An 11223-nucleotide genomic window follows, 5' to 3' on the forward strand; every position below is an offset into this window, starting at 1 on the left:
AACAATAAAGTTACATTAATTTCTTCTTCATAGTAGCTATCAAAGTTAAGAATGAGTGGTCATGCATTTCTGAACACATGGTAATGTTTTGCAACCTCTTAAATATGGACCCAACTGAATTACTTATAATCTATATTTTCCTTTTATTTTTAAATATATTCTGGAGGACAAGTTTTTATAATTCAATAATGTATAACATATATATGGTTGTTTCAAAGGTATTGTCACATAGTAGTACAAATTATGGCAGACACTGAACTATTCAAAATTTTGCTTTACTTGATCTAAGGGGTTGAACGTTCGTCGTACCCACCACCTGCTACTGAAACTACGGATAAGGTCAATCAATTCAACCGCTATTGAGTGTGTTGATCCGATCTTGATTCTTTTAAACTTTAATTTGGTTCACATAATTCCACCAAATTAATGATAAAACCATATACTATCTTAAATCATTTTAAAATTGACAACACTGTTCCAATTTAATATGATATAATCGATCCATTGTGCATTATTAAACCGAGTAAAACGGCAGGTTTGGTTGTGCTTTCACATTAGCAAATTGAGTAAAACAGAAGAGTTTTGATTCCTTTTTAAACCAAGAGTCGAATTTGTGGTTTAGGGTAGGCATGTATATTCTTAATGTTAAATGAGATTCTTGCTAAATGGTAAGTTGCTTTGGTAGCTGTAGTTAAGACCCTAATGTGTAGTCTGACTCGCCAAATTCTTTATAAGTTTTCTCACATTCGATTTTGATACTTTTTTTTTAAACAACGTAGATCTAAAAAAAAAAAAAATGTTAAAAGAGATTTTAAATTCAAACTTCACTTTGATATTGATAATAAAAAATAAAAAATAAAAAAAGCAAATCGAATTATCTACTGATTACATCTCTCACACGAGTTGAATTCTCTGAAATAAACAATCATAATACAAATCATGATCTCTATTTAAAGATGCCATCCATCTCATGTTAAGAGGTAAAAGAAACTAAAAAGTAATTATATATTTGGGGAGAGAGAGATTATGATATTGCCGTGCAGGGTTGTAATACCTTAATACACAGACGCACGATGATAACAGGAGATCGAGAGAGAGCTTAGCCGACCCTACTTTGTGTTTGTGGGACCTTGAAGCAAAGACAAATTGCGTGATGCCATTCCAAGCACTCTCTTTCACAATTCACAATACCTCTCTTGCTTGTTGCTTCCTTCCCTTTCCTTTTTTTGGTGGCTTCTCTCTTTCTTTATCACCTCTCCATTAATTAAAGTTAAAAATCCTTCTTGGTTTTGGGGAAGATCACCACCAATATCAACTTAAACTTTCTTGTAACATCCACTCTATTTTACGTTTCCTTTCTTTTCAAATTGTATTGCCGTTGTACTATTTCCTTAGACCTTCCACAAGGTGATTCATATATATATATATATATGGGGCATTTTGGGTTTGATTCACATATCACAATTGTTACGAAAGAGTGAGTTTGATAAAGGTGAATTATGTATATAAAGCTAGTTTAAGTTTCACCATAAAACTAATTGATAATATGGGAGTATAACAACATACTACTTATAAGCACATGCAAGATCTCTTCTTTCCAAACATGGAATTCATACTTTCAACTCGAATGTTAGTAGGAATGCTTGTAATTTGTATCAAACTAATTGGTATCAAACTCACTTTTAAGTTCCACCATAAACTAATTGGTATCAAACTCACTTTTCCAACCTATTGTGAATATATATTAGTACTCGTATGTTAGTAGGCATGCATGTAATTTGTATTGCCCAAATACCCTTTATAGTAGCAATGTATTTTTCCACTCCAATAATTGTTTTCTTTATGATGAGGAGCTGTTATTGACACATCAAAAAAATAAAATTGTTACTATACAAAATATAATAAGTGTAGCATTAATTAAAAAACCATTCTACATCTAAAATTCATTTAATTAAACTACCAAGAAAACGATGATTATGAAATTCTCCAATTGAAAAATAAAATGGATAATTATTTTCATGCCTATATAAATGTATAGTTTACTCAAACTTTCTCCAATGTTATTTGTTTTTTTAATCCAAGTGCATTGAACCCTAGACCATCTTATTCTAGCAAAAGTCATTCGCTCATTGCCATGTTTGCTTCACTCACTATTCACGAGAAATTAGTGTGCCGCACAAAAATATTTCCTATGATCACAGATTCACAATGATAAATTATATTTTCTTGCACTAAAGAAAATGATTATTAAGGTTGTTGAGAATCAATCTTATATTGATGGGAGGAGGAACATTATATGGACTTATAAGTAAATTGAGCTACTTCCCCATATTATCAATTGGTTTTACAGTGTAACCTCAACTTTCTCGATGATATTAAAGCAGGTTGTCCTACATATGAAGCCCAACAACCACACGTGTTCTAGTAACTCAGTTTGTGTTGTCCATGTGTTAGGCCATGTTAGGCTTGAAAATTCGTCACACGTGTTAGCCTAGAAAATTTGCCACATGTGTTAGGCAGTGTTGGGAATGAATCCCCATACTGATGGAAGGAAGGATCTTGCATGAGCTTATAAGTAAGTTGAGTTATTCCCTGTATTACCAATTGGTTTTATGATAAAACCTCAACTTTCTTCAAAAATGAAATTGTAACGTAATATTAAAATAATATTTGGGCCTTATATGTGTATTTTTCTTTTCAAAATTTTAATTAATTATAAACTAATTTGTACTAAGGGGAGGGATAAGGGTTTGAACTTTGAACCTAGAACGTCACAGATTAAAAAGAAAATTTTAACCACCAAAGCAATTCATCACTACCTTTAAAAGCTATAATTCACCGAATTACTAATTTGACATAAGAGAAGACGTGCTCTATAGGCTACACAATTTAGTGTGAGGTTATCTTCTGCTATTACCCAAACCTTTAAAAAAACCAGAAAGAAAAAAAAATTCTAAAAATCAAAGGGATCTCATGAATTACTTAATTAAGGTTAATGTGGTTTATTCAAAGGGATCTCATGAATTAATTAAATTAAGGTTAATGGTTTAGGTTGAAGATTTATTGAGATGCATTTGTCTACACACAAAGGACTCTAAATAAAACCGTAACAAGTATCAATATTCAACACAAATAGGCGTCGAGCTCGATTTCAATTGATCAAACATTTGGACCGGTTCAAACCAAATTGATCAAGTTCTAAATTAGTTATGCCGCTAATTTAGTTATTACTTTTTGAATAAGAAAACAAAGAAAATAGTTGAATTTTCAATTTTTAATTCATATTAGTACATATTTATTGAGAGCTGGTCATACGTTCGAGACTTTCTTTTCGTAGACTAAAAATACTCGAACTTACGTACTAATGGGACCAAACAGAGGGCTCAACTCAAATCGTATAAATTAGAGACTTCATTCCCAATTTCTTCTTTTATTTAGTTGTAAATTAACGGTTAAAACTTAAGGGTCGTATATATACATGAAATGTCATTCAAACAATAATAAGAAAGTCTTGTGAAAATGAAAAAAAAAAAAAAAAGAGAAAACCAACAAACATGCAATTAGTAGCAAGTATTATTATTTGTGTCATCTTTTCTTTTTGAAAAAAAAATGATATTTTTACCACATTTTTCTTATCATATTAGTACAAATGTGGTCGAAAAAATGTGATAAGTGATACACTACTTGTGTTTAAACCTTCTCAACCAAAAACTCTTTTTTTTTTTTTTTTTTGAAAGAAATAGATTTTTGTTAAAAGCATTGGTTATGCAAAACAATAAAACAAAAACAAAAAATAAAAGAACTAGAGAAAGCTGGCGAGAGATGCATGGGCCATATATAAACAATTCCAGCGGCAGCGGTAGCGGCAGAGAGACCTGCACGCTCAACAACATCAACAACAACAACTACATCTCTACATCATCACCTCTTTCCCTTCAATTTTCTCTCTTATTTTTTATTTTTTTTATTTTTTTATTTTTGTAAAAGGAAGTAAAATTGAATGATAGAGAAAGGGTAATTTATTTTTTACCAAAAAAAAAAAAAAGGGGTAGGGGTTTGGGTTTGATTTTGGTGTTATTTAATTAATGGTGGTGGTGATGTTGGTATTGGAAATAACAAGCACGAGACTCCCTCTCAAGAAAAGCCAAACCCCACGCGAAGAAGAAGAGAAGCAAAGCAAAAAAAAGGAGAGGCCAAACCAAAACCAAGACCAAAGAAAGAGTACAATAAGGTGTGTGTGTCTCTCTCTCTCTCTCTTCTCTCTTCTCTCTCCTCTCTTGGACTGATTCGTTTCCATCGCATCTCTCTCTTGAATTCCAAGCTCTCTCCTATTCTCCCTCTCTCTTTCTATATTAACAAAACAAAGCTATATGGCATCATCTTAGCAAGCAAAACAAGGAAGGCCAACAACAACAAAGAAAGAGAGAAAGAAAGAAAAGTAGGTGAAAACAAAGTTCCCCTCTCGAGTAAATAAGAAACAGATGGGAAGAAGGGTAAGAGATTGATTTCGATGCTCAACAACAAGGTGGACGTGGACGTGGACGTGGCGGCGGTGCTCGATAAGGTGGAGGTGGTTCTGGTGGTGCTGGTGGTGGTGCCCTCTCAATTCTCATAATTATTTCTTGCTCCTTGTTTTTCTTTTTCTTTTAGGGAGTGAGGCATCTTTCATGCTTGTTATGTGGTAGCGTTTATTGTTCTTCTTCCCCCATTCCCCTCCTCAATAACTTCCCTCTCCCATCTTTTGGACTTTTTACCAATTGCCAATACCAAACCTCTCTCTCCACCTCTCTCAATCTCTCAATCTCTCTCTCCCTCTCCCTCTCCCTCCCTCCTCCCATTCATTGGTTTTTCCTATACATAATACTGCATTCATTTATTCTTATCACAATCTTCTCTTTTATATCTTCATCTTCATCATCAATCACCAAACTACAATCTAGAATCTTGAATGGCAGTTCAAGCTCAATACCCTTCCAATATCCTCTTGTTTAATAGGTTTGCATTCTCTCCTCTCCTTCCTCCTTTTTTTTTTTGATTTTTTTTTATATCATATCTTCAATCAACATGTGATTCTTATCTAATGATCCCTGCTATGATTTCCACTGCGTAATTCTGCAGAAACTCACAAGAAGGGCGTGATCATTCATTACAACCACACCCAGGAGGATATCTTGATCAATCCCACATGCTTTTCAACAATGGAGGAGGTAACAAAATCATATCTTCTTTTGTGCCATTCACTGTGATTCATTCAATAAATTCAAGTGTTGCTTTTTTAAAATTAAATAATAAAAAAAACAAGTTTTAAATTGGGTCTGTTTGTTCAATTCGATCACACCAGGCAACACCAGTCAGCAGCGCAAAAGAGGAAGAGAAACTTCAGCAGCGACCACTGAAGATATCACTCCTCCAATCACTCCCTTCTCTTTGCAACAACAACAACAATCCCAACCTCCTCAGCTCATCGACCTCTCTCAGCTCCACAACCACCTCCACCTCCAAAATCCCAATGTCGTCTCCACCGGCCTCCGCCTATCCTTCGGAGACCAGCAACAACCACAGCAATTCCAACAGCATCACAATCAACAACACCACCACTCTTCAGCCCTCTTCTCTGCATTAACAGAGGACTTTGCCACCCATATCAAACACCAGCGCGACGAATTAGACCAATTCCTTCAAGCCCAGGTACTACTTTTTCCTCTTCTCAAATGGCTTCCTCGAATTCTTCAATTTCATCGGGAAAAAAGAGTCAATTGAATTCAACTTCATGATTTTGTAATTTTATAGGGAGAGCAGTTGCGGCGCACGTTAGCAGAGAAAAGGCAGAGGCACTACCGTGCGCTGCTAAACGCAGCGGAGGAATCAGTAGCTCGTAGACTGAGAGAGAAAGAGGTAGAGGTTCAGAAAGCCACGCGCAGAAATTCCGAGTTGGAAGCAAGGGCAGCCCAACTTAGCGTTGAGGCCCAATTTTGGCAGGCCAAGGCCCGAGCCCAACAGGCCACTGCCGCGTCTCTACAGGCCCAACTACAGCAGGCTATGATCAGCGGAGGGTTTGCGGCGGCCCAGGATAGCAGGAGAGGGGAGGAGGGAGTAGTGTGCGCAGCGGGCGTAGGAGGGCCGGGCTGAGGATGCCGAGTCGGCCTACATTGACCCGGAACGGGTGACCGTGTTGGGTCCGAGTTGTAAAGCGTGTCGGAAACGAGTTGCCTCGGTTGTTTTGTTACCGTGCCGGCATTTGAGCCTGTGTACAGAATGTGACCAAGTGGTTCAGGCCTGCCCATTGTGCCTAACCTTGAGAAATTCGAGTGTGGAAGTCTATCTTTCTTAGGGCTCAGGCCCAAGCCCAATGCCAGAAGCAAAGGCCCAGAAAAGATGGCAGACTTGCATGTGAGCAATGATATTAAAATAAAATAAAATAAAAAAAAAAATAAAAAAGAGGAACCAAATATTATTGGCTAAATTTTTTTTTTTTTTTTTTAACTTTTGTTTTTGGAAAATAATTTGATATTGCCTCTCAATATTTTCATGTTTTAATTTTGGATTCCCCCCTCTTGGAGTGAATTACCTTAGAGGTTTTGTACATGGCCACATGGGTAGTGGCATTTTTTTTTTTTTTTGGTGAATTATATTCATATACACAATTCTTTTATTTAACATATATTCTTTGCCTTCTTTTATTTTTCTTATAATTGTTTTATTTATTATAAAATGGTGATGTTAATTAATATAGCATGCTCACCATTTAAAAGGGGACAAAAACAAGAGTTTGAAATTTGAAATTTGAAATTAGGTTTTGGATACATGAAGAAAGCAGTAAGAGGTGTATTCTACTTGTAGTGTGCATGAGGTATGTCTTGTGTGTTGGTATCTTCATTACATTACATTCACTCTCAATTTACTTACTTTAGACCATTAATTAAATAAATAAATAAAAATATTGTGTTATGAAAGATTTATGTGAAAATTCTTAATTTGTTGTTAAATGGAAATCATATTGCAAGTGATCAATTGTCGTAGTGGTTAGGACATTTCTCTTTTAACTCATTGCCAGAAAGGCTTGTGGGGTTTGATTTTTGAAATTTAAAGTGGAGAGAATTTCGGAAGATGGGGTGATCATGAGTGACATAAGTTTGAGTGTGGTGCTAGCAACACCACCCTATGTGCCCTGCCTTAGAGAGAAAATGCAGTGATATTTCTCCAATTCTCCGAACGAAACCCTAAAGAGGCTAGAGTTATATCACCATTTATATAGTTCATTCCTTTAAGTGACTAAAAGAGAAAACCTATCAGTCTCTCAATATAGGGACGGCCCCACTAGCATTTGTGCTAGTGGGCCTTTTGGGCTTTTATCTTTAAGTTAAACCATTAGACTTGTTGGGTTTGATGGATCAAGGCCCATTGTTCATTTAACTTTGTTGTAGTTCTCTAATCTCTCCCTTAAGTTCTAATTAGCAAGGCAGTAAGAGATATGAACTCTTACAAAACGATTGTGAATTGAAACTAATTTTCAATTCTCACTTTAATGAATATCAGGTCTTGCACAAGCCATAATTGACACCTAGTAGCTTATCAAAGCAACTCCACCCCAATAATATACCCTGGGCTATAGGCAACCCAATCCCCCAACCCCCCAAAAAATGCTACAGCCTTACCCAGTCAACTGGGCCAACACAGCACCTAAGCCCGAATCGCCTCGCCTAGTGACTGGAGGGGAATGACATCTGCGTGGCGTTAGTCATGTTCTGGATTTTTTTTTTTTTTTTTTTTTTTTTTTTTGCGCTAGCGCATGAATTACATGCCGGAGAAATAGCACGTCGACCCACAAGAATTCATGGCTGAGGCCCACGTGCAGGCGCACTATGTTCAGATTTTGGAGCGACTTGGCTCTTCCTGAGCAGTTGGTTTTCAAACAACTATATTTATGTGCAGTTGGATTTTCAACAATTAAAAAAATTGAAATCCAAATCCAATGACTAGATGATGTGTCAACTTCTAAACCGTTGGATTTTCCAATCAACGGTCCAAATTTACAAAAAAATAATTAATTAATAAACTAACCATTTAAGTGTCCATTCATTAGGTTTTTTTTTTTTTTTTTTTTTTTTTTTTGTGCTAAAATTATAGAATTCATTGCGCTATAATCGATAGAAAGGTTTACAAAATAGGGACTACAAAAAACCCCCAATTACCACAAAAAATTAAAAATAAAATAATAATAATAATAATAATAATAGTAACCATACGTTCTAAAAAAAGAGTTCCTACACCATAAACAATCAACAAAAAGATTTTTTTTTTAAAGAATAAAGAATTCATTTCAATATACAGAAGAGAAAAGTTCCCTTTTTTATTGAAATTAATTATGAAAGTAGAGAGTGCATCACAGCATGGGTACGAACTCTGTCAACTTCTTAATCTAACAAATATATTATTTTATAAAAAAAAAATTATGAAAGTAGAGAGTGCATCGCAGCATGGATACGAACTCTGTCAACTTCTTAATCTAACAAATATATTATTTTACAAAAAAAAATTATGAAAGTAGAGAGTGGTTAATTCTGTGCTGATGGATGGGAGAGATGCTAATAAATTAGGGAGTTTTAACGAAACACTCTCTGTACTGTTCACTTTTAACGAAAATGACATTTTTATTTTAAAAAGTCACTTTTGATACTATTCACTTACAACACATTTTTATCATTTTGATTAAATTTCAACGTTTTCAAACTTTTTTCATTAGTTTTTCTAATAAATTAACCTAGTGAAATGGTGAGTTTACTATTCACTTGGTTTAATTATTTTTCCTTTCATAAAATGCTTAATTAAATGTAGAAGGTGACTATAATTAGTTAAAAAGACACGACACGTGTGGCACAAATTTCAAGGAGGGTGGCAGTGTAATGAGACATCAAAATTAAGGAGATGAGCAAAAACGAACTCAAGATCCTAACGATTTTTCGGGACATAGGTTATGTATATATTTGCGAAGAAATATACACTCGCGCCTAGTAATGAACTAAATAAAAAATAAAATGTCATCTCATATGGTACCATGGTAAGAATTAGTTAGATTTTTTTTTAATTTTTTTTTTTTTTTTTTTTTTACAAACAATAACGTTAGTAGGTTAAATTGTTAGTTGTTGAGAGCGAGGGAGATCAGTGGGGATCGATTCTGCACCATGGTGCATAAGCATGATTGCATTCTACTATTGCGGTAAAACGCCACTTGTAAGGATTAATTTGTTATCAATGTGAAGTGGGATACTTCCTATGTTACAAATAAATAAAAAATAAAAATATTTCACAAAAAAAAAGGAAAGAAAGAAAAGAGTTATTGAGTTAGGCCCTTGGGGACCTGTAAAGGTTGATGCCCATTTGTTCAGTGCTGTGCAAGTCACTGTCTCAAGAAATGATTGCCTCGGTTTGAGTTGGGCCTTTGACTAACGCAATCATGCTTTGAGTCCATATGAGTACTGCTAACCCAACTAATTTTTCTTAAATAATTATACAAATATTCGTACAAATATCCAAACAATGCTGCAAAGATACATATATCGGTTTGTTTAATTTATCTCTTCCCTTCTTTTTCCCCTCTATTTTTTGCAACCTCTTCTCCCTACATATCAATTGCTTACCACGTCTTGCATCTCATTGATTACAATTGTTTGGTGATATGTCTGTCATGTAAATTAAGTGGGTAAAAAGCAAAAGCAAAAGGAGAAGAACAAATTACTTACTGTAACACGAACTATACTCCTCAGTGGATTTGAAGGCTGGTAGCAAATTAGGTGATGACAAGATTGATTGTGATTTAGCTTTTTGGTCAATTTTGAGTTTGAATTTTTGGTTAAATCTGCAAACCAAGTAGTCAACAAATAACCATATTGGTTTAGAGTGGGGTAGGTATAATCCCTGGTGATTAAAAACACACATGACATTCATAATTTATTGGATCTAATTTGTTATGTAGGGATTGTGATAATTCAGTTTTAGTTCCAACTACAAGATTTCAAACGTATGAGGTTATCCACTACACTGACATGTTGTCCTCAACATCTTACTCTAAAATTTAAAGAGATGTAGTTTTATCGGACATAAGTAATGTGTTCGTCGAACATGGGTATGTCTATGGGAATTGGGGAAAGATCTCAAGTAGAATGATTGGTTTCGTGCAAAATTAATCAACGAATAAATTAGTTAAACTAATATTATTATTATAGGTGATTTAAACTAATTAATGCTAGAATATTTCCATTATTCAAACTAATGATTTCATGTGCAAATGATTCTTTATTATAGTGAGAAAAATATTTATGTTTATGCATTCGTATTCGTATTCGATACTAATCATTTTCTTCTCCTTCTAATAACTAACTATACAACTCACTAACTTTTGTCAAAGAAGAAATTAATAATTTCACGTCATTGTTTTTTAATCAATAAACAATATTAAATCATTCATTTTTAATACACATTACCAATCAATGTCTACGAGTTAATAAATTAATTTTGTTCTCCACCGCTTATGGAATATTTCATTAAGAAGTTTAGGTCTTCAATGATTGAAGGTAGAGCAACATGACTATCATAGCCAGTACATCAAAACATGAGAGATTCAACAAAAATGAAAATAATTCGTCGAAAGAAATTAAATACTGAAAGGGATTTTTTTTAGTAGAACAATAGCATTAATGAGTTTAATAGTTAGTTGTTAGAGAGAAATGAATCGGTAAATATCGAACCTATATCAAGACCATAAAAATAATTATATTTTGTCATTGCAATAAAACGCCATTTGTGTGAAAGGGATATATTAGATACTCGGATAATCAACCATTGAAATTTGAAACCATGTCCCCATATACAAGTTGTTGATCTTGGTGGACCACTTATACAACATCCAAGAAATTGATGGGCGGTTCACATTAATATTCCCCCTTTAAAAGCCAAGAACAATGTCTCAAAATAACAAAGTCCGTGCAGCATCTTAACAATTATTTTCAAATATTGTCTTTGTCAAACAACGCTGAGAAAAGTACTAGGCCCCGTGTAGTCTTGATCTTTTCACCAAAAATTGTTTCATTTCAAAGTAGAAAATAAAAAGATTTTTTTATATTAGCATCCCACAAAATATTGAAAGTGCCTCGTATTAAAATTTAATATTAAATAACTTATTTATCTTACTATGCAATGATAATTTTGACATTATTATGTTTTTTT

General features: G+C 34.1%; 1 protein-coding gene across 1 annotated transcript; it reads left to right on the forward strand.

Moving 5' to 3' along the window:
• The first annotated feature begins 4500 nt into the window (after window positions 1–4500).
• On the forward strand, window positions 4501–6675 carry LOC103961075 (E3 ubiquitin-protein ligase BOI). The gene is given in 5 exon segments (XM_009373585.3): window positions 4501–4995; window positions 5119–5207; window positions 5342–5688; window positions 5791–6117; window positions 6119–6675. Coding segments are annotated over 5 exon segments (1023 nt in total). The 5' UTR covers window positions 4501–4948; the 3' UTR covers window positions 6332–6675.
• The last annotated feature ends 4548 nt before the right edge of the window (window positions 6676–11223 follow it).

Source organism: the organism of the source record quoted next, unplaced genomic scaffold (assembly GCF_019419815.1).
Source record: "Pyrus x bretschneideri cultivar Hongxiangsu unplaced genomic scaffold, Pyrus_bretschneideri_v1 Contig34, whole genome shotgun sequence".
Taxonomy (NCBI): Eukaryota; Viridiplantae; Streptophyta; class Magnoliopsida; order Rosales; family Rosaceae; genus Pyrus; species Pyrus x bretschneideri.